Source organism: Heterodontus francisci, chromosome 16 (assembly GCF_036365525.1).
Source record: "Heterodontus francisci isolate sHetFra1 chromosome 16, sHetFra1.hap1, whole genome shotgun sequence".
Lineage (NCBI taxonomy): Eukaryota > Metazoa > Chordata > Chondrichthyes > Heterodontiformes > Heterodontidae > Heterodontus > Heterodontus francisci.
The window spans coordinates 59,056,010-59,082,690 of NC_090386.1; the positions used below are offsets into that span (position 1 = coordinate 59,056,010).

Below are 26,681 nucleotides of genomic sequence, written 5' to 3' on the forward strand. Positions count from 1 at the left end.
GTTAGCTGTTAGCCAGAGCAGCATTTGTGCACCAAAGTCAGCGTTCGTGGCCATAGGCTAGGGAGGGGGGAAAAAAAACTGTGCCAGTTTTCCTGTTCCTGATAATTATCCAATGATCTCTGTTGGACAGTAGCATGCAAGCATTAGGCAAAACAGGCTTTGATGTTCCCAGTGATTTGATCAACCTACTGACAGTCATTGTCCAGGTTTACGGATGTGGAATGGCTACTTGGCTGAGAAGAGAGAGCTGGCATTGCCCTTGGAGCAGTATTTCAGCAAAAGTGAGGACCTTAATAAGGCAGGAAGAAAATTGAAAAAGAAAAAGAATGGGAGTTAAGTTACACATAACTCCCCTTCATGAATAATTGTGAGTAGCATAAAGGGATAATGGAATTCTTGGTTCCCATATGTTAACTGTAACCCTGGGACATGCACTGTGGCAATTTCAAATGATATGGCCAGTTTAAGTGATATGCACTGTGGCTATTTTAATTGCCATGCATTGTGGGCATTTTAAGTTACATCCGTGGCGACAATTTTGCTTATGCTCTTACAGGTAGAATTTTGATCTCTCAGGGAATTGAGGGATATGGGGAGGGAGCAGGAAAGTGGAACTGTGACGGAAGATCAACCATGATCGTATTCAATAACAGAGCAAGCTCAAGGCGCCATATGATCTACTCTTGTTCCCATTTCTTATATTTTATGTTCCCCAAACTTCGTTGGAAAGATATGCCAAGAGGAGCCTGTTTGGGTCTGCCAGCTATGTTGCATGTTTTAAGACAAACTTTCTCACCTAGGAAAATTCACAGGATAAGAAAATTAAGTAAGAGAAAATAGGGATGAAAATGACAACAAAAAATTACCTCAACGTCCTGTTTGTTAGCCAATACCAACAATGGAACCCCTTCAAGTACTTCACTAGCGATCATCTTTTCTGCGGAGGTAAAAGGTTTACTATTGTAATTAAATACCTCAGACATATTGACAGTATCTCAACAAAGAACTGTTATTTATACCGAGCCTCAGCATGTACTTAGGACATTTCAAAGTGTTTCATTACCGGAGCAATAAGAAAATGAATGACAAATCCCCGTAGGAAGGAGTCACAATCCACGTGCAGCATTTGTCTTAAGCCACCAGGCCCCCAACAGACTGGATGGTGCAATGCAATAACATGTAAAGCTTTCACTTGAGGAACTAAGGATTGAATTCAGCTGTAATGACGTGATAAGAAAATTTCCTTCAATTGATTGCAAAGGTTCTATGTGACACTAATACGTGCAGATTCAAAACTGCCCACCGTTTATGATAATTAGCAGCCTTTCAAGGACAGCTATGTCACATAGATGCTGAGGTTAAGGAAGAATATAAGAAATGCACTGTCCTACATTACTCCATGCTTCATTTAACCTACATGTTTAATATTGACACATGCATCCTTCAAAAAAAAAGGATTTTTTACACTCCCCGGCATTGACCTTTCTCACCTTGTTGAGCACTCAAAAGTATCCTGACCCAAAAACCGAATACAGCCAAATTCCTGAATGATTTTTGAATAATATTACACATTACACTAATTCTAGGTGCTCACGGACTGGGTCTGGAGGGACACGATGTTCAAATCTCTGGACAAGGGCGGGAAAAATGTACCTAACGTGGCCCTCATCCTGATGACCACCTTTGTGTGCGGCTGCATCAAGCTGTGTGTAGATCTCCAGTACGGAAACTCCAAGTGTCACTACGTGCTGAGGTTCTATCTGTCCCCGGTGTTGCAAAGGATGGGCCTGGTCACATTGCCGTGGAACGCTCCATGCAGTTGGACCGTGCCGTACCACCTATCCTTCGTGGAGCAGTTTATGCGGGAAAACACCTTTGGCCACCGATCCATCAGGCAGTGGTCTGCACGGAATGTCCTCAAGGCCCTACGGGAAAAGAAGACGGTGGATCCTGTCGGCTGGTTCCCCCAGCAGACCGTCAAAGTCATCTGGCGGAATGCCTCATCACCAGAACTTTCAAACAAGCACCAAGATGTAGCTTGGCTGGTGGTGAGAAGGGCCCTGCCCGTCAGATCCTTCATGCACGCCCGAAGCCTGGCCCCCACCGCGCAATGCCCCCACGGTGGCTGTGGTGGGGAAGAGACGGTTGCCCACCTCCTCCTGGAATGTGTCTTTGCAAAGCAGGTGTGGAAAGAGATGCAGTGGTTTTTGTCAAGGTTCATCCCAAGCAGCTCTGTAACACAGGAGTCTGTGCTCTACGGGCTGTTCCCAAGGACACACACCGAGACAAACATCAACTGCTGCTGGAGGACTATCAATTCGGTGAAAGACGCCCTTTGGTCTGTCTGAAACTTGCTGGTCTTCCAGCGCAAAGAGTTGTCCACCACCGAATGTTGCAGACTGGCACATTCCAAGGTCCAGAACTACGTGCTGAGGGACGCACTAAAGCTTGGAGCACCCGCAGCAAAGGCTCAATGGGGAAAGACCACAGTGTAAGGTCCCCCCACCAAGCTGAACTGAGGGGCTGGATCCATGGGAAACCCCTCGAACTGTATCGGAGAAATTTTGTGTGCTGCAAAATGTAAAATTGTATATGGCATGACAAATGTGAAATGGAAGGGTTGTGAGGCAACTCATGATTGTAATGAAGGAAAATGATCTCCCTTGCAATGTTTGTATTATTTGGTGCTGTTTGAAACTGTTTGGAAATGTATTTTTCACAGATATTTATGAATAAAGTATATTTTGGAAATAAAAAAAAAATTCTAGGCGCTCTCATTGTTGCTGTACATGGCGCAGGTCTGGCCCATACCCCACTCCTGCGCTGTGATGGTCACCCGAGCCATTTTCTGCTTCATCTGGGGATCCAAAATGGACCGGGTCCGGAGGGACACGATGTTCAAACCTCTGGATAAGGGCAGGAAAAATGTACCCAACGTGGCCCTCATCCTGATGACCACCTTCGTGTGCGGCTGCATCAAGCTGTGTGTAGGTCCCCAGTATGTAAATTCCAAGTGTCACTACGTGCTGAGGTTCTATCTGTGTTGCGAAGGATGGGCCTGGTCATATTGCCGCAGAACGCTCCATGCAGTTGGACCGTGCCGTACCACCTATCCTTCGTGGAGCAGTTTATGCGGGAAAACACCTTTGGCCACCGATCCATCAGGCAGTGGTCTGCACGGAATGTCCTCAAGGCCCTACGGGAAAAGAAGACGGTGGATCCTGTCGGATGGTTCCCCCAGCAGACCGTCAAAGTCATCTGGCGGAATGCCTCATCACCAGAACTTTCAAACAAGCACCAAGATGTAGCTTGGCTGGTGGTGAGAAGGGCCCTCCCCGTTAGATCCTTCATGCACGCCTGAAGTCTCGCCCCCTCCGCACAATGCCCCCGCGGTGGCCGTGGTGGGGAAGAGACGGTTGCCCACCTCCTGGAATGTGTCTTTGCAAAGCAGGTGTAGAAAGAGATGCAGTGGTTTTTGTCGAGGTTCATTCCAAGCAGCTCTGTAACGCAGGAGTCTGTGCTCTACGGGCTGTTCCCAGGGACGCACACCGAGACAAACATCAACTGCTGCTGGAGGATTATCAATTCGGTGAAAGACGCCCTTTCGTCTGCCCGCATCTTGCTGGTCTTCCAGCGCAAAGAGTTGTCCACCACCGAATGTCGCAGACTGGCATATTCCAAGGTCCAGGACTACGTGCTGAGGGACGCACTAAAGCTTGGGGCAGCCGCAGCAAAGGCTCAATGGGGAAAGACCACAGTGTAAGGTCCCCCCACCAAGCTGAACGGAGGGGCTGGATCCATGGGAAACCCCTCGAACTGTATCGGGAAAAATTTCAGTTGCTGTAAAATGTAAAAATGTAAATTGGCATGACAAATGTGAAATGGAAGGGTTGTGAGGCAACTCATGATTGTAATGAAGCAAACGGACCTCCTTTGCACTGTTTGTATTTTTTGACTCGGTGCTGTTTGAAACTGGTAATGTAAATTTTACAGATTTTTATGAATAAAGTATATTTTGGAAATAAATAAAAAAAATTCTCAACATCTACAGAATGTCTTTAACATGTACACTATATTTTATTCCCAATTCATATAGAAGGTTTTAAAATTACTTTATTTTGACTTGCTTGCAGATCAGCAATATTAAACAATACTTTTCATTGCTTTGCATTATACATACCAAAGGCTATTTTTGATTCAGACAATCTCTCTTCATCAGTTGAATCAATTACATATATTACACCATGGGATTCTGCATAATACTACAATAGAAAAGAGAGAAGTTCATAATCTGTAGAGTTTAGTGACAGAATACATAATTGGTTGTGTAGCCACTGTAATAAATCTCCTTTGGCATTACGCAAAGGATGTGTTATTATATGCTATGCAATGTACAATATATTACCAAGGCCACAGCTTTGTAACATTTGCATAAATCAATTTCTTGAGAATTGCTGAAAATAGAGACATGTTGTCAAAGCTTTTTGTCTTGCACTCATCTGGACAATACGCAAGAATAATCAATGTAGGGGAAAACAACAACTTATACTGCAGGAAAAAAGACAGAGGCGCAAGGGGAGAGCCAACTGTGCAACAGCCCCAACAAACAAATTTCTCTGCAGCACCTGTGGAAGAGCCTGTCACTCCAGAATTGGCCTTTATAGCCACTCCAGGCGCTGCTTCACAAACCACTGACCACCTCCAGGCGCGTATCCATTGTCTCTCGAGATAAGGAGGCCCAAAAGAATACTGCAGGAGAAGAGAGTGCTGATTGGTTGGCAAGTGAACGATTGATAGAAGCGTTGCCACATTCTCCATGGTAACGCCTCTACCATTCAGAGTTCACTTGCCAACCAATCAGCACTCTCTTCTTTAAATAATAAAGACTTCCGCAGGTTCCAGTCTTTTAAGAAATATTCCCCATTGTCCTTGAGAACAAATGGCGCAGCTTGGTGGTAGAGAAAGTCCTTAAGAGGAATTCCCCAGCAATTCCGGGATCCAGTATAATTAAAATATACCCAGAGTATTTTAAATAATTATTTCTTCAGTGCTGCAGAAAACCTTTCCACAAATGCCCCCAATCCCTGACCAGGAATGGTTTGTGCATCAAGTCTTATGCTGCAATCACCAAACACTAGGCATTTTAAGACCACTGCAGAATTTGAAGCTGATTCCTAGTAAGGGACAAGAATATAAATTTTAGCACTTGAGGAAGGAGGATCTTTGGACTGGAGGCTAGGTTAGGGCTACTAGGTGGTAGGGATGGGTAATCTGATGGCGTCAGGATCTCCAGGTCGAGTTGGAGGCACCAAATTGGGATAGGAATGCAGGCTGCATCACATGACCATTTTACTACCCCCAATGAGGCAGATGGCATTGCAGAGAATGGCACTGCCTATCTTGGAGATGCTGGGAGTTTTCAGGTAAGGAACAGGATCAAAAATCTCAGAGGATTCCATCAGTCGTCAGTAAAAGGAATAGATAAGTTTAATTGCGGCAAGAGCCAGATCTGACATAAATAGGCTTCCATCAGCAACTAACTACCTCTTCCTTGAACTTCCATCAATCTCCCTGATTGCCACTCAAGTTTAGAAGTATGAAAACAGTGTGCATCACTTGATCCCAAGTCAGGCCTCCTTTTCCATATCTGTTTGGTCATTAAGACTGCCTTCTCCCAACTTCACAACATTGTTTACCTCCCCACCTAATCTTCCCAGCTTCCCCACAACTACTGAGAGCGTAATCTATAACTTTATCACCATGTCAACATTACTTACATCCAGTGACTAAAAAAATTCCAAAATTCTCTCTGAACTACCTGCTTTCACCCTCCTTAACCCCACACATCCCATCATCATCAGGCTCCACTAATTCCCCACTGCTCTATGAATTAGCCTTGAAATCTTCACCTTATCGTCAATGCCTTCATGACCTCAACATACCTTACCATAGTGACATCATTCCGCCTTATGTCCCCATTCCTTTACTACTTTGACACTGATCTATTCCTTGCTCTCCATTTTACTTACTCCAGGACTGTTGTTTTAGCCACGTTGCCCTTGCCTTTTGAAATTCCCTCTGTTTTACCTACTCCTCCCTTGTGCATTTGAAAGCCTAAAGACTTTTCCTTTAAAATCAACTTTTCAGTCCTGCACTCAACTCTGTTCTATCTTTCCATCCTGTTCAGTTCCAATTTATTTTCTCCTTTCTGTAAAGCCCCGAGATATTCGTCTGTAGTGTAGGGCGCTATATTAATGTATCTACTTGCTGCTGAGTTTAATCCAAGATGACAGTGTTGTCAATGGGAGATTGGAACAGAATAAATCCTTTAGGCCAGATTTGGCAATCCAACCAAGACAGGCAGGCTGCATGATGGACCAAAAAACCTAGTTCACTTATGGGATCTAGAGCAGTAGACCTATCATAGTAGGTTGAAATTCTTCCCATTTGACTCTGGATAATGCTGCAAGCCCATGAACTGATGGATAGTATGGACATGGCTGAACATACAATCAGAGGCTTATTTACATTAATCGTGATAAATTGCGCATGGTTAAATCAGTTAAATGATAGCAGTATCATTAAATAGGTTTGAGTACTCATCAACCTACACAGGAAGGAGGAGGCCACATAATCCTTGGAAAATAAGAGCCTAAATGGGATAGAGGAGCAAAGGAATCTAGAGGTACATCTGCACAAATCACCAAGAGCAGTGACACAAATTAGAAGGCCATTAAAAGAGCAAACCAAGCAATGAGGTTCATTTCTAGAGAGATTGAATTGAAAATCAAAAAGGTTATGTTAAACTTATATCGAACCCTGGTTAAAGCACACAGTACTGTGCAGAGTTCTGGTCTGCAAACGATAATTGTATATAAAGGCACTAGAGAAGGTACAAAAAGGATTTGCAGGATGGTACCAGAACTAAGAGGATATACTTATCAGCAAAGATTGAAAAGGCTTGGGGCTCTTTTCTCTAGAAAAAAAGAAGGCTAAGGAGTAACTGGATAGTGGTCTTTAACATTATGAAAAGATTGATAAGGCAGATAAGATGATTCCACTTTTGACAGTCCAAAGTTAGGGGTCATAAATGTAAGAAAGCCATTAAAAATGCAATAGAGAATTAAATCAGAAATCTATCCAGAGAATGGTGAGAACGTGGAACTCGCTACCACAAGTAGTAGCTGTATAAAATAGCATAGATGCATTTAAAGGGAAGCTAGACAAACACGAGGGAGAAAGCTATAGGAGGATATTGTGATATGCTGGCAGGGCTAGATGACATAGGGTGGAAAAAGGCTCATATGGTGCATAAACATTGACATGGACCTGCTAGCCAAAATAGTCTGTTTCTGTGCTACATGTTCTATGTAATTCTCTTGGCTTAAGTACAGGTGGGTGCATATAGGAACAGGAGTAGGTCATTTAGTCCCTTCAGCCTGTTCCACCACCATTTAGGAGATCATGGCTGATCAGCTAACTCAAAGGAGACATGAGATTTGAACTTGGAAATACGGTTAACAATTTTTTTTAAAAAAACAATTGCTTTCTCCACAGTCACGGAACATTAAAGAGACTACTCATCTCGTATTTATATCTACCTTAGCAATGGGTTTGCAGATAGTATTGTCAGGAAGAGATAGCAATTTTGTTTCTCTATCAGGCTAATGTGCTGAAATTCTGTCCCTTTTGTTACCAGGACTTCAGATGAACTGTAACAAGGTGCTTCACAGGAATGGTATAAAGCAGAATTTGATACTGAGCCACATAGGGAGATATTAGGGCAGATGATAGAAAGCTTAGTCAAAGAGGTGGGTTTATGGAGTGTCTTAAAAGAAGGGAAATTGGAGAGGTTTAGGGAGGGAATTCCATATCTTAAGAGGCCAGGCAACTGAAGGTACAGCCCCCCAACAGTGGAGTAATTAAAAATCAGGGATGCTCAAGAAGCCAGAATTGGCAGATATCTGAAGGCTGTGAAGCTAATGGTACCTGAAAATATTTCAGAAAGCATTTTGATGATTTGAGAGAAACCCCTGATCAGATTGCAGTCTCAAGGCAAAACTTGAACCATAAAGCAGCAATAATTTTGAGCACTTTTTAATATTGAAAATACCAATCAATTACCAACTATAGGAAGAATTAGTACCTGCAGTACTACATGTTTCCAATGAAATGTATGCTCCATGTGCCAAATTTTAGTCAATCTCCCACTACATTGCACACAGAAAAGTCAGAATATGGTCTCTCTTAAATGCCCCTGCAGTCCTTAATGTTGTTTTGTTTCCCCTCTTCTGCTTCTCTCCCAGTTTCTTTTTTTCTGACCTTTCTGGTTGGAGGTGGTGGGTGGCATGGTGCAGAAAGGAGTCACCAACAGCTGCAGACTACATTCAAGCTGGAGTTAATGCGAAAATGTGATTCTCACCAGTTCCATTCCCATTCCCTGAATCTCTTGTGCTTCTCCCCACTCCATTACTCTTATTGCACTCCCTATCCATTCACATTCTCCTTCCTTCTACCTTCTCCCCCTTTTTAACCACCATTACATCTTCCCTTTTGAACGATCCAGTTAATTTCTGTATCCTCCCTCCCTTTTGTTCCACTATCACTAACTCACCCTTAACCTTCCATATATTCCCTCCTACTTCATGCGCACAAGAGCAAGTGATGAGAAGTCGGAGGTCCATTCGCCCGTGTTTCTCCTTTCCTCTCTCCTGCCCCCTCTTCTCATCGGTTTTGCTCAAAGAGGCTTGGATTTCTTTCAAAATTCAACTTAGCTTCTGGTCAGATTGCACACAGCGTGATATATTCTCATTATAAAAGAGCAGTTATTGTGTGTCACCTTGGGTGATACCTTTAACAAAGGGCCCAGAGTACTATGAAAATGCACCCATCTACTGAACGTAACATATTACTCATTGATTTCCTGTGCCATAGTACAGTCACAGTGACTCTTGGTGTTCAAAACCTACAACTGCATGCAAACCCAACCAAGTTTAGTGTGTTAACTCTCAATATGCTACAATGGTGGTGTTTGGGCTGTTAAACAACCTTAGGTGGCACCCCAGAGTTTTCAATTGATCCTGCAACGTTACATTTACTGAGTCGCCTACCAGTGCGATACCTTTTGAATTATGAGTCCACTCACCATTTTTAATATAAGAAGCCAGGTAGGTAAATTGTCATGCTTTTCACTTTTTTTTGGTCTGTCATTTTTATGCTTGATCTTGACTACAGTGTGCCCCCGAGCACCATTTCGCTTCCCCACTCCCCAAGCCGTTTTTCTTTAAAAAAAAGTGTTGGTATGGACGTTAGTTGATGGATTGGTGATCTGCTGCCTCTGTGGGCCCCAGTCTAATGTTTCTCACCCTGCTGACAGGGGTGTCTGATGGTTCAATCCACCGACTGTACCAGTCCTGATTCAGAAGTGTTAATGTTGGATAAAGAATGAACACATTTAGCTGTTATGGACAAAATGAGGCCAAGGAATTCCAACAGAAGGCTGCAGATCCAAGCCTTTGATTGTTTGAAGCACAGGACTGTAATCTTCAGGATGGCAACTTCAAACAGGTCAATTTGTGGTAATGATGTTGATCACAGTGAGTGGGTGATTTTGTAATAGCGGTACTAAGTGTAGTAGTATTTCCATGGACATTGTTTTATCAGCTCTGACAATTAAACAGCTCCCATGGTCATTTTCCTGATTTATCAAACAATTTCACAATCAAAACTTACACTCTCTGCATTACTAGTTCAGTACTGGAAACATTAGGCCATTGTACTCCTCTATCAATGCAACAGCTGTAATGAGCATTATTATATTCTTTTTCACTTTGAACATGTAAAAATGTATACCTGAAACCATCAGCAAGGACAATACTGTTTCCATTAAAGACCCTTACATTAGTCTGCATAAAGATTTTCATTCATTCATTCCTCCTCCCCTGCTTTCTCCCCACTGTTAGGGTTTGATTTGCACCCAGGTTCTTTTTAGGACAGTTATAATTCACTGTGCTACCAAGCTGCTCTCCTCACACCAAATATGCACCTTTTGACTTTTTGGTTTACAATTGTTGCAGCGCCCCTCTGGCCCATCTAGCCCCTCCAGATCAGCTGGAACGATGGGCTCAATAATGAACTATTCTGTGGGAAAAGTAGAACCTAACATCTAACCTAGTTCTGCCCTTACATAACTTGGGAGGACTAGGGGTCAGTGTTACTATGTATTCAGTAGAAATAATTGGTCTACACAAACATAATCTAGTCCCTTCACATCTTATAAACCTTGATCAAATCACACCACAGTTTATACTTTACTGAAGTATAGATACCCAGCTTGTTGAGCCTATCCAGGTAATCAAGATGCTTAAACTGGGAATTAATCTTATTGCCCTGCTCTGAGTCCTTTCCAAAGCCTCAATATCACGCATGCGAGGTGGCAAGAAATTAACACAATATTCTTAATGAGGCCTAAAAAAGGTCTTGTCGTAAGTCAAAATGGTATGCATTGTTTTTAGAGTGAATTACATTGCCAGCAAGTCTACAGGTCATTTGACTCAACTGATCAATGCTAGCATTTGTGCTCCACACAAGCCTCCTCCCACTCCTCCTCATCTAACCTTACCAGAGTATCTTTTTATTCCTTTCTCCCTCATGTGCTTACCTAGCTTCCCCTTAAAGGCATATATGGTATTCCCCTCAACTATTTCATGCAAATTCCGCATTATAACCAGACTGAGTAAAGAAGTTTCTCCTGAATTCCCTTTTGCATTTATTAGTAACTATCATATTTATGGCTTCTAGCTTTGGAAAGCTTCACAAATAAAAATGTCTCTATGTTTACCCTATCAAACGTTTTCATTATTTTAAACACCTTAATCAGGTCAACCCTAGCCCCTCTTTTCTTTGGGAGAAAAGAGCCCTTGCCTGCTTTATCTTTCCTGATGAGAATATCCTCTTAGTTCTGGTATCATCCTTGCAAATCCTTTTTGCATCTTCTCCAGTACCTTTATATACAATTTATAGTATGGAGACCAGAACTGTGCACAGTACTCCAAATGTGGTCTAACCAAGATTAAATGCAAGCTTCTCCCTTTTTCAACTCGGGTGCTTGGTGTGCTTTTTTCAAAAAAGAAAATATCCTTCTTATAACAGATTACAGGAGTGACAACCATTCAAATTTGAAATGGTGGTTCTAGTGTGGAAGTAACAATTCTTTTTAAACTGACACATTATTGATGGTAGAATCACAGTGTTAGATTTTTCCACCAATGCTTTCCTCCTCAATGGCTTCGTAGGTAAATGCATCATATGGTACAGCACTGAACTGTATAGAACATTCAGTCTTGAATTAGCAGATGTCAGTGAGGGCAACTGTAAGGACATTATAATTGGTTTCAGGCTAGTGAATGAAAAGAATTCAACACAGTTCCTGCTCCTGAGGATTCCAGTGTTCCCTGCTAGAACATGTCTGCATTGAGTGTTGGATGAGAACAGGATCAAGTTTGTTAAGATTCCACTAATGGAATCTCCCAACACTCAACATCTAGGCTCCTACAAAGAATGGTCACTCAAGTGGAGTATTGGATGGCTGATGAAAGTGACTATTTCCCTTATAAAATATACTGTAATACAGCAATTTGAACACTGGCTGCTTTCTAATCAGTTTATCGATTTCTTGATTCCAGCAGAACATTTATTGGCAAAGTTTTAACTAACGATACCTTGTCCCATAATGACTGGAGTTCTTCCTGTCCTCCAAGATCCCAGAACATTAGACGTGTTGATCCAACATCAATGGTACCAACTTCAAAAAGGAACAAAATTAAATTTTGACTGTTCAGTGAGCGAATGTGAACCAGTGAGCACTAAAATGAACACTACTGTGGCTACTACACTTACTATACATAGATTTCTAAACTGAAGTAATTATTAGCAGGAAGGACAACACGTTACAAATGGCACAATAGTTGCCAACCATCAAGCATCATCATACCAGATCACCTTTTGTCAATTTGTCAATCAGTCAACTTACAAATATGCACAAAGGACTTTCACAAATTAGCCACAATTGGGCAAGACGACTTCAGGAAGTGTAAGCTTAAAATATAGCAGCATAAAATATAACCTCATAAAAATCACAGGAAAAAAAATGGAGTAAATTATCTGTACCTTTTGTTCAGAGTAATGTTTGATAAATAAGACATACACCTGAGTATTTAAACCTCACTCTGTTAATGGTTTCACTTCAGTTTTAGTAGCAATTAAATTCTGAAGATTTCGAACTGTAAGCCAGCAACTTTCAAAAAAAGCAACAAATTTTGCCAACAGTATTCCCTCAAAGCTAGTGCTTTCTTTTATCTCCAAGTGTGCAATTTCACTCCAGAACCTTCCAAGGATTTCCAGGAAGTTATTGGTTCTGTTCTTCTTTTACAGAAACTTATTCAACTTTATGACATTTGCTTTTATGAATCTGATGGACTAATCTTGCATTAATAATTTTGAAAATATTTCTGATGAGAAATTGGAGGCAAATGCTAGCAATTCTCAGAACTTCTGTGATTACATGCGTGAGGAGACCTTAAAGATCCTGTACACAACCCCACCATTCTTCATACCATTGATGGCAGTCCAGCCTTTCAGAGTGTATATGTTCACATTCCACCTGGTTTGAGAGATTATGGAAGATAGCCTACATGACAAGAAGCACTTACAGTTTCCACCCCAACTTCAGGACATGGTTCCCTTTCCTTTATAATGTCTCGGAACAGAAGTGGAGGAGGGGTGGCAGCAATATCTTGGTTTGATGTAGATTTGATTGCCCTTCAGTTATTCCCTAGTAAGGGATGGAAATTCCACCCCACGCCACCCCTACCATCCTGGTAGGTGAGTGCAACTTTCCATTATTTCAGCTGAAATTATTAAATAATTGACTAAAAAAAGATTGTACAGAGATGGCAGGGCCAGTGGTGTGCTGCAACTGCAGCATGTGGGAATCTGTGGAATGCACTGCAATCCCGGACAACCATGTCTGCAGCTTGCACGACTTCAGCTCAGAATTGCTGAGCTGGAGACTGAGTTGCAGACATTGCGGAGCATCAGGGAGTGGGGAGAGGTACCTGGACACTTTGTTCCAGGAGGCAGTCACACCCCTTAGAGTAGAGAGAACATTAGAGATGGCCAATGATCTGGGACAGGAGGGTGTGACTGCAAGTGAGGCAGGTAGGAGAAATCAGCATGTAGTGATGGAGGAGCCTCAGCCCCGACCTTGTCCAACAGGTACGACGTCCTTGCTACCTGCGTAGATGAAGAGAAGGACTGCAAGGTGGATGAGTAGACTGACCGTGGCACCATGGTGAAAGATGCCATTCCAGTGGGGGGAATGAAGAGGAATGTGGTAGTGATAGGAGACAGTATAGTCAAGGGGTTAGATACTGTTCTCTGTAGCCATGACTAGGAGCTCTGACGGCTGTGTTGCCTGCCTGGTGCCAGGGTTAAGGACATCTCCTCATGGCTGGAGAGAAACCTGGAGTGGGAGGGGGAGGATCCAGTTGTCGTGGTCCATGTGGGAACCAATAACATAGATAGAACCAGAAATTATGTTCTGCTTAGAGAATTTGAGGAGTTAGGGTTCAAACTAAAATGCAGAACATCAAAGGTAATCACCTCCAGATTGTTACCTGAGCCACGTGCAAATTGGTACAGGGTCAAGCAGATTAGAGAACTAAACGTGTGGCTCAAAGAGTGGTGTGGGAAGAAGAGGTTTTGATTCTTGGGGGACTGGCATCAGTACTCAGGGAAGAGGGAACTATTCCGTTGGGATGGGTTTCACTTGAGCCAGGCTGGAACCTGTGTCCTGGCCAATCACATAACTAGGGCTGTTGACAGGGCTTTAAATTAACAGAGGGGAGGGTAAAGGGAAATTTAGAAATACGAAGAGAGAGGTCAGAGCATCAGAGTAGGATAGTGATGTGGGTGACTCCCAACAAAATGGGACAGGAAGGGACAGAGAGTTTAACAAAAATTGTACATTGGAAAATAAGGTCATTGCAAGGAATAGAGGTAGAAAAAAATGAAATTAAAGTTCCTTTATCTGAATGCACAAAGCATCTGTAATAAGATAGATGAACTAGTGGCACGAATAGAGGTAAATGGTCTAGATCTAATTGCTATTACTGAGACATGGTTATAAGGAGATCAAGGTTCGGAAATAAATATTTTAGGGTACTCAATATTTCGGACAATAGAATGGCAAAGAAGGAGGGGTCTCAGGAAGTTAAGGAGAGTATTAGACTAAAAGAAGAGGCTTACAAATTTTGCAACATTATAGCAATTCAGAGGATTGGGAGTATTTTAGAAACCAGCAAAGGGCCACCAAAAAGTTGATAAAAAGGGAAAAAATGGAGAGTACACTAGCCAGCAACATAAAAACAGATTGTAAGACTTGTTATAAGTACATAAAAAGGAAGAGAGTAGCTAAAGTAGACGTTGAGGAAATTAAGAATATTGATATCAGTCGAGAAAAAGTATTGTAGAAACGTGAGGGACTAAAATCTGACAAGTCCCTGGAACCAGATGGTCTACATCCTCGGGTTCTAAAAGACATAGCTGCAGAGATAGTGGATGCACTGGCTATGATTTTCCAGAATTCCTTAGATTCAGGAATGGTCAGATTGGAAGTTGGCAAACGTTACTCCGCTTTTCAAGAAAGGAGGTAGAAAGAAAATAGGGAACTTAGGCCAGTTAGCCTAACATCAGTTGTTGGGAAGATGCTGGAAACTATTATGAAAGAAGTCTTAACATTGCCCTTGGAAAAGCATAGTATGATTAGAACAATTCAGAATTTTACTAAAGGGAGGTCCTGTTTGACAAATTTATTAGGGTTTTTTGAGGATGTAACTAGTAGGGTAGATAAAGGGCAACCAGTAGATGTAGTATACCTGGATTTTCAAAAGGCATTCAATAAGGTGCCACATAAAAGATTAATAGGTAAGATAAGGGCTCATGGTGTTGGGGGTAATCTATTAGACTCGACAGAGGATTGGTTAACAAGCAGGAAGCAGAGAGTGGGCATAAATGGGCATTTTCAAGTTGGCAGACAGTGAATAGTGGAGTGCAGCAAGGATCAGTGCTGGGGCCTCAGCTATTTAACACTCTATATTAATGAATCGGATGAAGAGACAGAGAGTAATGTATCTAAGTTTTCTGATGATACAAAGCTCGGTGGAAAGATGAGCTGCAGGGAGGATATAGAGAGGCTGCAAAGAGACATAGACAGGTTAAGTGAGTGGGCAGCAAGATGGCAAATGGAGTACAATGTAGGGAAGTGTGCAGTTGTTCACTTTGGTCATAAAAATAGAAAAGCTGAATATTTTTTTAAATGTGTGAAACTGGTAAGCGTCGATGTTGAGAGAGACTTGGGGCTACTTCTACAAGGAACACACAATGTTAACATACAGCTGCAGCAGGCTATTAGGAAGGCAAATGGCATGTTGGCCTTTATTGCAAGGGGATTGGAGTACAGGAATAAAGAAGTCCTACTAAAATTGTACAGGGCTTTGGTGAGACTGCACCCGGCATACTGTGTACAGTTTTGGTCTCCACATTTAAGAAAATATATACTTGCATTGGAGGCAGTGCAGCCTAAACTGGTCCCTGGGATGAAAGTGGTTGGCCTATGATGAGAGGCTGAGTAAATTGGGCCTATATTCTCTGAAGTTTAGAAGAATAAGAGGCGATCTAATTGAGACATACAAGATTCTGAAAGGGCTTGATAGGGTAGAAGCTGAGAGATTGTCCCCACTGATCAGGGAATCTAGAACACGGTGACACAATCTCAGGATAAGGGGTCAATCATTCAGGACTGAGATGAGGAGAAATTATTTCACTCAAAGGGTTGTGAATCTTTGGAATTCTCTACCCCAGAGGGTTAGTGAGGCTCCATCACTGAATACATTTAAGGCTGGGATAGATTGTTGGTCTCACAGGGAATCAAGGGATATGGGGAGCGAGAAGGAAAGTGGAATTGAAACCCAAGATCAGCCATGATCGTATTGAATGGCAGAGCAGGCTCAATGGTCCAAATGATCTACTTCTGCTCCTATGTCTTGGGCTCTTGTATGATGCCCCCCACCACCATTTTTATTCCCTTGTGCAAACTTCCCACTCCTCATATTTCGTCATTTGCTGTGTGGTTTTATCCTACCCTTCCCTCCTGCAGCAGTATATGGGATTTGATAGCAGTTGTCTCACTTTTTCTTTGTGATGATAGGACTACACTCTCCACTTTTTCTTCCAGGTTTTTCCCTTCAGTCTCTTACAGCTTTCCATATGTACGCCGTTCTCGGAATATTTATTCTTTTAAGAGTGAAGTGAGCTCCAGATTGATCCGAAAGCTATCTTGATGTATAGATATTCATACCTAACTGAGCATTGCTAATAGTTGAAGGCTTAACTTTCATAATCTGGATTTGTCATCATCTTATGATTAGCTTTCTCGAACATTCTTATTTCATTCCTGCAAAATATGATTTTCTTTTGGGGAAAAAAAAAAGCTATATTTGTTCAATAGATTTTTGACCTTTGCCCAGCCAAAATTCTATACTACATGCTGCAAAGCTCTAATACATAGCTACAATGCTTCAATACAGACATGTAGATACGTTCTGAAAAGATTACACACACAATTAGCCTACAAACTTACTGTTTAAGCCAACTGTAGTCGTGATCTTTGATAAATTCATTCCTTTGTAGTTTTTGCTGAACTTGGTTTTTGTCTGCTCCAAGAAGGTCTGCACATGTTGGTCAAGCAAAAAAAGAACAAAGTTACATCACAAGGAAACTCATAGACCACAGCACAAAAACACTTGCTTTTTCCTCACCACTCTTTTCATAACTAAACTGTATGAATAGTTGATGCATTTGACAACTGTACACACACCAGTAGTCGACAGAATATTTTTATACATATTTTCTCTTTTGGTTCTAATTTTATTAGTACAGATAAAGAACAAAGAACAGTACAGCACAGGAACAGGCCATTCGGCCCTCCAAGCCTGCGCCGATCTTGATGCCTGCCTAAACTAAAACCTTCTGCACTTCCAGGGACCGTATCCCTCTATTCCCATCCTATTCATGTATTTGTCAAGATGCCTCTTAAACGTCATTATCGTACCTGCTTCCACCATCTCCCCCGGCAACAAATTCCAGGCACTCACCACCTTCTGTGTAAAGAACTTGCCTCGTACATCCTCTCTAAATTTTGCCCCTCTCACCTTAAACCTATGTCCCCTAGTAACTGACTCTTCCACCCAGGGAAAAAGCTTCTGACTAGCCACTCTGTCCATGCCGCTCATAACTTTGCAAACCTCTATCATGTCACCCCTCCACCTCCGTCGTTCCAGTGAAAACAATCCGAGTTTATCCAACCTCTCCTCATAGCTAATGCCCTCCAGACCAGGCAAGATCCTGGTAAACCTCTTCTGTACCCTCTCCAAAGCCTCCACGTCCCTCTGGTAGTGTGGCAACCAGAATTGCATGCAATATTCTAAGTGTGGCCTGACTAAAGTTCTGGACAGCTGCAGCATGACTTGCCAATTTTTATACTTTATGCCCTGACCGATGAAGGCAAGCATGCCGTATGCCTTCTTGACTACCTTATCCACCTACGTTGCCACTTTCAGTGACCTGTGGACCTGTACGCCCAGATCTCTCTGCCTGTCAATACTCCTAAGGGTTCTGCCATTTACTGTATACTTCCCACCTGTATTAGGTCTTCCAAAATGCATTACCTCACATTTGTCTGGATTAAACTCCATCTGCCATTTCTCCGCCCAAGTCTCCAACCGATCTATATCCTGCTGTATCCTCTGACAATCCTCATCACTATCCGCAACTCCACCAACCTTTGTGTCGTCCGCAAACTTACTAATCAGACAAGCTACATTTTCCTCAAAATCATTTATATATACTACAAACAGCAAAGGTCCCAGCACTGATCCCTGCGGAACACCACTGGTCACATCCCTCCATTCAGAAAAGCACCCTTCCACTGCTACCCTCTGTCTTCTATGACTGAGCCAGTTCTGTATCCATCTTGCCAGCTCACCTCTGATCCCGTGTAACTTCACCTTTTGTACGAGTCTGCCATGAGGGACCTTGTCAAAGGCTTTACTGAAGTCCATATCGATAACATCCACTGCCCTTCCTTCATCAATCATCCTTGTCACTTCCTCAAAAAACTCAATCAAATTAGTAAGACACGACCTCCCCTTCACAAAACCATGCTGCCTCTCGCTAATAAGTTTGTTTGATTCCAAATGGGAGTAAATCCTGTCCTGAAGAATCCTCTCTAATAATGTCCCTACCACTGACGTAAGGCTCACCGGCCTATAATTTCCTGGATTATCCTTGCTACCCTTCTTAAACAAAGGAACAACATTGGCTATTCTCCAGTCCTCTGGGACCTCAACTGTAGCCAATAAGGATGCAAAGATTTCTGTCAAGGCCCCAGTAATTTCTTCCCTTGCCTCCCTTAGTATTCTGGGGTAGATCCCATCAGGCCCTGGGGACTTATCTACCTTAATGCTTTGCAAGACACCCAACACCTCCTCCTTTTTGATAATGAGATGACTGAGACTATCTACACTCCCTTCCCTAGGCTCATCATCCACCAAGTCCTTCTCCTTGGTGAATACTGATGCAAAGTACTCATTTAGTACCTCGCCCATTTCCTCTGGCTCCACACATAGATTCCCTTCTCTGTCCTTGAGTAGGCCAACCCTTTCCATAGTTACCCTCTTGCTCTTTATATATGTATAAAAAGCCTTGGGATTATCCTTAATCCTGTTTGCCAATGACTTTTCATGACCCCTTTTAGCCCTCCTGACTCCTTGCTCAAGTTCCTTCCTACTGTCTTTATATTCCTCAAGGGATTTGTCTGTTCCTAGCCTTCCAGCCCTTACGAATGCTTCCTTTTTCTTTTTGAATAGGCTCACAATATCCCACGTTATCCAAGGTTCCCGAAACTTGCCAAACTTATCCTTCTTCCTCACAGGAACATGCCGGTCCTGGATTCTAATCAACTGACGTTTGAAAGACTCCCACATCAGATGTTGATTTACCCTCTAACAGCCGCCCCCAATCTAAATGCTTCAGTTCCTGCCTAATATTGTTATAATTAGCCTTCCCCCAATTTAGCACCTTCACCCAAGGACCACTCTTATCCTTATCCACAAATACCTTAAAACTTATGGAATTATGGTCACTGTTCCCGAAATGCTCCCCGACTGAAACTTCGATCATCTGGCCGGGCTCATTCCCCAATACCAGGTCCTGTATGGCCCCATCCCTAGTTGGACTATCTACATATTGTTTCAAGAAGCCCTCCTGGATGCTCATTACAAATTCTGCCCCATCTAAGCCCCTAGCACTAAGTGAGTCCCAGTCAATATTGGGGAATTTAAAATCACCCACCACTACAATCCTGTTACCTTTACATCTTTCCAAAATCTGTCTACATATCTGCTCCTCTACCTTCCGCTGGCTGTTGGGAATCCTGTAGAAAACCCCCAACATCGTGACTGCACCCTTCCTATTCCTGAGCTCCACCCATATTGCCTCACTGCACGACCCCTCCGAGGTGTCCTCCCGCAGTGCAGCTGTGATATTCTCCTTAACAGTAATGCAACTCCCCCACCCCTTTTACATCCCCCTCTATCCGCCTGAAGCTTCTAAATCCTGGAACATTTAGCTGCCAATCCTGTCCTTCCCTCAACCAAGTCTCTGTAATAGCAACATAGTTCCAAGTACTAATCCAAGCTCTAAGTTCATCTGCCTTACCTGTTATACTTCTCGCATTGAAACAAATGCACTTCAGACCACCAGTCCCGCTGTGCTCCACAACATCTCTCTGCCTGCTCTTCCTCTTAGTCTTACTGGCCTTATTTACTAGTTCCCCCTCATTTATTTCACTTGCTGTCCTCCTGCTCTGGTTCCCACCCCCCTGCCACACTAGTTTAAACCCTCCCGAGTGACACTCGCAAACCTCGCAGCCAGGATATTTGTTCCCCTCCAGTTTAGATGCAACCCGTCCTTCTTGTACAGGTCCCATCTGTCCCTGAAGAGATCCCAATGGTCCAGATATCTGAAACCCTCCCTTCTACACCAGCTGTTCTGCCACGTGTTTAGCTGCACTATCTTCCTATTTCTAGCCTCACTGGCACGTGGCACAGGGAATAATCCCGAGATTACAACCCTAGAGGTCCTGTCTTTTAACTTTCTACCTAACTCCCTAAACTCCCCCTGCAGGACCTCGTCACTCTTCCTGCCTATGTCATTGGTACCGATGTGTACCACAAACTCTGGATGTTCACCCTCCCCCTTCAGAATGTACCCTGTCCGTCCAGAGACATCCTTGACCCTGGCACCAGGGAGGCAACATACCATCCTGGAGTCTCTTTTACGTCCACAGAAGTGCCTATCTGTGCCCCTGACTATAAGAGTCCCTGATAACTATTGCTCTTCTGTGCTTTGTCCCTCCCTGCTGAACAACAGTGCCAGCCATGGTGCCACTGCTCTGGCTGCTGCTGCTTTCCCCTGATAGGCCAACCCCCCCCAACAATATCCAAAACGGTATACTTGTTGGAGAGGGGGATAGGCACAGGGGAATCCTGCACTGACTGCCTGCCCCTTCTAGCGGTCACCCATCTATCTGCCTGCACATTGGGTGTAACCACTTCTCTAAAACTCCTGTCTATGACACTCTCTGCCACCTGCATGCTCCTAAGTGCATCCAGTTGCCACTCCAACCGATCCATGCGGTCTGTGAGGAGCTGCAACTGGGTACACTTCCTGCAGATGTAGTTGTCACAGTATATCACAGATGTAAAGATGCACAGAAATAAGAAAAAAGATGAGATGTGTCATTCCCAAATTGTGCCGTTTATGAACAATGAATCCATAAGATCATTCTTTAGCCTTTATTATACTGTTATGGCCAGAGAGAATATACATTTCACTCCTCTTAATTCAACATCATTTATTCATTTCAATTAGCTAATTCAATTTTTAAACACTGCATTCCCACATTGCTGCATTTACATTCATTAATTTGAAATATTACAGAATACAATTTTTTACTGCAAAAAACATCAGGATTAGATGGTATCTGATTCCAGTTGTCCTACCAACTCCCACATTACTCTAAACAAAAGACAATAGAGCTTTGCATAAACATAGTTATACAGAGACTTGGAGCTCTTTTCATTAACTTGCAAATGCTGGTTAACTTTTATTGGTACAATAAACTAACACAACTTGAAGTCAAGAACACGGGTGGTATGAAAGGAAAGAAAGAGGACGAAAACCACTTGATATTCAATGATAACTTTTTCACACAGGAGGCGTTATAATGAGAGGTGAGGGTGCAGAAGAATGTGCAGGAGAGAAAGTGTGTATGCATGCATAGAGGAGAGAAAGAGAGATAAAGAAAAGAAAGAAAAGTGGGACACACAATTTAGCTATGTTAACTGATCACAAAGCCCATTATAGTGAAGGCAAGACAAGTACCATAACTACCATCTTACAGTTTTGCCTGCATTGTCCAATCCTAGGATCAGAATGCAGTACTCATCCTTCTGGAACATGTACTTCCACAGACCAGAGAGTAGCGTGTACATCCTGCAAAATAAAAAGTATGTAATTCAAATAATTTCATTACAAATAATTATGTCACAAGTTATACCCCCAGCATTAAAACAATATCGCAGAGAAGCAAGGACTCTGACAGCCATGCTATTATATAAAGTGGCACGAATCCTTTTTGTGAAAAATACATCTGCTGGCATTGCTTATACTGTTCAATGCTCTAAGGATAAGGCAATTGCAATGCATCCTGGAACCTGCAACCAAGGATGCAATTACATTATAGCTACCAATCTAAGTACGCTATCTGTGGAGGACAATGCACATTTGACAGACCAGAGTCATATTGCTGGCTACAGAGGTCAACTTCAAAGAAGCCTTGTCCACACATGCCTGAATGCAAAATACAAAATTCTGCTTCTCAGGTGGCCAATTTTTATTTTAGGAGAGTGTATGAACTCTGTTTTAATTGTTAACATTTAAAAGAGGCTCCACACAGAAAAAAATTACAACAATAGCTGGCATTTATATAGTACCTTTAGCATTATAACATGTCCCAAGGCATTTTAAAGCAAAATTTGACATCGAGCCACATAACAGGTTTTAGAGCAAATGATCAAAAGCTAGGTTTTAAAAGAGTGTCTAAAAGGAAAAAAGAGAGGTAGAGAAACAGAGAGGTTTAGGGATAGAATTCCAAAGTGTTTAGGTACTTGTCAGCTGAAGACACAGCAGCCAATGGTGAAGTGATTAAAATCAGGGACACTCAAGATGCCCAAATTAGAAGAGCGCAGATATCTTAGAAGGTTGTTGAGCTGGAGGAGATTACAGAGATAGGAGGGGACAAGGCCAGGGAGGTTAACCAGGAGCTAACGTAGGTCAGCGAGCAAGGGCCATTGGTGAACAGGACTTGGAATGAGTTAGGAGATGTGCAGCAGAGTTTTGGATGACTTCACGTTAACAGAGGGTAGAATGAGTGAGGCTGGCCAGCAGTGTGTTGGAATAGTCAAGTCTAGAGTAACAAAGTTTAAAAGAGGTCCCATTGAGCCTGTTGCTTTCTACTAGACTGTAGCAATACAAGCATAAAACAGACACAAGCTCATGGGTGGGGGGGGGTTCACATCACTTGGTTTTAATGTACTTGGGAATCAGTTTGGGATGGAACATCCTAGCTATATTGTCATTTTTGTGTCAACGTGCCACCTAAAAACATAACAGATTTTAGTGGCGACCTGTTACCTGGAAGATCAGAATTGCAGCCTATTCGTTAAGTCAATTCATTTAAGCAAAATTTCTGACAACTAACCTGAATTTTCTTTTACAATGTGCAAGTTTCAGTATAAATATTCTTATTGGCCCACAATCCTATATTAAAAAAAACTTTTACTGTAGTCACCTGGGCCACTCACTCTTACCCCACCACTTGCAGCAAACCTTGCTTCAAAGATATGTGCACCCCTCCCACCACTGGCTTTGTTAGTCTAATTCTAGTTGTGTCGTCTCCTGCACTCACGTATGCATTCCCAACTATTCGTTGCTTCCCCATTACATAGTCAACTGCGGCCATGGCTCACAATTGCCCATCATCTTCTCTCTCCCCACCCGACTGCAAAGCACTTCTTGCTTCAGCCATGTCTGCTCCCAATAAGACCACCTCCACTGATACCACCCTCCTACCTCTCTAACACCCCCCCCCCCACCTGTTAATATTTTTACATTTATATAAGAGCTATGAAATATATAAATTAATGACATTAAAAGATTTTTTTTCTAATTTTGTGGGTGTTACCTCTAACATCAAGATCAATCCTCTACCCAACCCAGCTCTAACACTTCATTTCCCGCTGCCTTCCTGTTCTCCCCACACTGCTCTAGATTCCCCTATAACTTCTAGGTTTCTGCATCAGTCTGTCACAGTTGGAATACGTTTGGTTGATGTAATGGATTGGACTGGAAAGGGTTAATCAAAGCAACCACAGGATTCTAAGTGTAGTACTGCCAATTATTTGTTTACTTGAGCATAATTGTAGCATTGGGCACAGGCCTCCAAGGCCAAATAAGAACGTGCTGGATGATAAGGTGTTGGCACAAGGACTAAAGTGTTGCTTAGCAAAAGGGCCACTTCTGCTTAGGTAAATGTAATAAAGTTCATGTAAAGTCTGAGAATCAAAGGGAATACAGTTGATGAGATATGTGACAGTCACAACAGTAAGTGATAAGAAAGCATACAAAGGGAGAATCTGTAACTATGAGTTAAGCTACGGCACAATTATCCTGTCAAAAGACAGACTTGCCTTTATATAGTGCCTTTCCTGAAAAATTAACTGCTTGGAGCATTTTACAGCCAATGAAGTACTTTAGAAATATAGTCAGGCAATTGACATTGTTCCCAGGACATTGTGATTGTTGTGCTTTTTTTTAGGAAAGGTTGCCTCAAGGCATAATGTAGCAACATCAACATGCCTTAACCCAAATCATATTTAGAGATAAGGTGCTTTTTAAAAAAAAATCATTCAAGGGATTGGAGCATTGCTGGCAAGGTCATTTGTTGCCCATCCCTAAATGCCTACCTTCTTGAACCAGGTGGTGTAGGTACACCCACAGTAGTGGTTTGACACAACGGCTTGCTGGGCCCTTTCAGAGGGCACTTAAGCACATTGCAGTGGGTCTGGAGTCACATATACGTCAGACCGGGCAAGAACAGTAGATTTAGTTCCTTTTTACAACAACCCAGTAGTTTCATGACACCATTACTGAGAGCTTCTTTTTTATTCCAGACTTTTATTAATTAATTACATTCAAAATCCACTAGCTGCTGTGGTGGGATTTGAACTTGTGTCTCCACAGCATTTGTAAAGACCTCTAGATTACTAGTTCAGTAACACCATTCCCTTTTGGCTAACATCACCCAGACTGTTCCGATGAAAGGCCACAGACCTGAAATGTTAACTCTGTTTCTCTCTACACCAGGGTTGTCCCCTTTTTGCATGGGGGGTGGGGGGGCGGGAAAGGGGGCCACATTACAATTTTTGTCTTACATGGGGGGGCAGGTGAGACAATTTCAGAAAGATAAAGGCATTAAAAATTGATCTTACTATTGATCAAAACAACAACAAACGTGCATTTTTGTGAAGAAGCTTTAAATGAGAAAAATGAATTTATTGATTTGCTTTCTCATGATTATATTGCACACTGATTTAGTGAGATGCCTGGCATTTTTTGCTTGCACCAGTAGTCAATGTTTGCCCGCAAACTTGTTGGAGCGATGCAGAGTATTCCAGATAAATGCGCATCTGTCAGGAGTGATCTTGATCACTCACTCTGTCTGTTTCTCTCTGACTCTCTCCGTGTTCCCCCCCTGGCATGTGTTGTTTCGCTGCTGTGTGTCCCCACCCCGTTTCTCTCTCTGCCCCCGCTAGCTCTCTCTGCGACAGCACAGCAGCTTTGTGGTTGATCTGTTTTATTTTTTTTAAAAACACACTGATTTTCACAACTGACAGGCTCTTACATCGGGAACAGTGGTTCCCATCTTCTGGGTTTTCCGTTGGCCTTTTTAAAAAAAAAAATGCTGGAAACCCCCAAATCGTCCAAAGTTCAGAAACTGCTGTTACCGTTCTCGTGCAGCACCTGTCAGCTGTGAAACTAACAGCGATGTTTTTTAAAAAGCCGGTCTGGAACAATGGACAATTTCTCATCTCTAAATACATCCACGGGCCAGGAGGAAACCTTTGGCAGCAGGATCCTGGCCTGGGGAGCCATATGTTGGACAACCCCTGCTCTACACAGATGCTGTCAGATCTGTTGAGTGTTTCTGGCACTTTCTGTTCTGATTTCAGAGTTGTAACATCCACAGTATTTTGCTCTCATTACCCCAGACTGTTTGCCCACTTGAACGGAGGACTCCATTTAATCTTGACTACTACATGCAACACCCATAAAAGACTAAAATAAAAGCAAAATACTGCGGATGCTGGAAATCTGAAATAAAAACAAGAAATGCTGGAACCACTCAGCAGGTCTGGCAGCATCTGTGAAAAGAGAAGCAGAGTTAACGTTTCGGGTCAGCGACCCTTCTTCGGAACCCATAAAAGACTGATCGTACATAAAATTATACTGTACAGCTCTAAATAACCTACCATCTGTCGGTACATAAGTCTGAGTTCCCAAGCAAATAAATAGGGCTCAGTTTACAAGGGTTTAATTCCTAGTGTATAGAAATGTTAACCCATAAAACTTGCCCGTCCGTCAATCCTCTCTGAGACTTGCAGTTTAATGGGGACAGTAAGGCATAAACGTTTCAATGATAATTCAACAACCCTCACTGCCTCATGTGTATGCTCCAAACCAATTACTTTAGATTTGAGTCAGTATTTCACTGACAGCAACACTTGGCAAAAGAGGCTCCTACCTTGACACCTCTCGATTTATTTAAAGTCCTCTCCTCTGTGTCACACACCAAATTGTCACTACGACCCCGTTTTACACTGCATCCGGGATTATTGCGGATGGACAGCGACCCCTTTGTCTCCTGGGAGTTGTAGTTCTTTGAACACTTCCGTCTGAAAGGAGGCTGCGTATTAAAACTACAATACCCATGCTCCTTGGCGCCAGCGCTGGTCGGGAATATGTACATGCGCACAGCAAAGCTGCCACTATTTTCAGATTCCGGTCGACCTGAAACTTTAACCCTGTTTCTTTCCCTTTTGCCACAGATGCTGCCTACCTGCTGAGTATTTCCAACATTTTGTTTTTATGCTGTTTTCAGATTAATTTTGTATGTGGCATGACGTCACAGCAGATCCATGCCTTTTGTGTGATCTGAAAATGGAATTCTCTTCTCTCTTTGGCCTCCTTGTCTCGGGAGACAATGGGTAAGCGCCTGGAGGTGGTCAGTGGTTTGTGCAGCAGTGCCTGGAGTGACTATAAAGGCCAATTCTAGAGTGACAGACTCTTCCACAGGTGCTGCAGGTAAAATTGGTTGTCGGGGCTGTTTCGCAGTTGGCTCTCTCCTTGCACTTCTGTCTTTTTTCCTGCCAACTGCTAAG

General features: G+C 42.7%; 1 protein-coding gene across 4 annotated transcripts in view; it reads right to left on the reverse strand.

The window, feature by feature from the left end:
- arfrp1 (ADP-ribosylation factor related protein 1) overlaps window positions 1-26,131 on the reverse strand; it is a 44,105-nt gene extending 17,974 nt beyond the window's left edge. For all 4 annotated transcript variants that reach the window (XR_010976554.1, XM_068048229.1, XM_068048230.1 and 1 more), the window contains exons 1-6: window positions 26,045-26,131; window positions 21,582-21,675; window positions 16,700-16,787; window positions 11,721-11,803; window positions 4,181-4,262; window positions 867-937 (exon numbers count right to left, since the gene is read on the reverse strand). Coding sequence is in view for 3 of the 4 variants with exons in the window: in XM_068048229.1 (XP_067904330.1) it covers window positions 867-937; window positions 4,181-4,262; window positions 11,721-11,803; window positions 16,700-16,787; window positions 21,582-21,674 (417 nt within the window). In the remaining variant the exon portion in view is untranslated. The remainder of the gene's footprint in view (window positions 1-866; window positions 938-4,180; window positions 4,263-11,720; window positions 11,804-16,699; window positions 16,788-21,581; window positions 21,676-26,044) is intronic.
- Window positions 26,132-26,681: the final 550 nt, after the last annotated feature.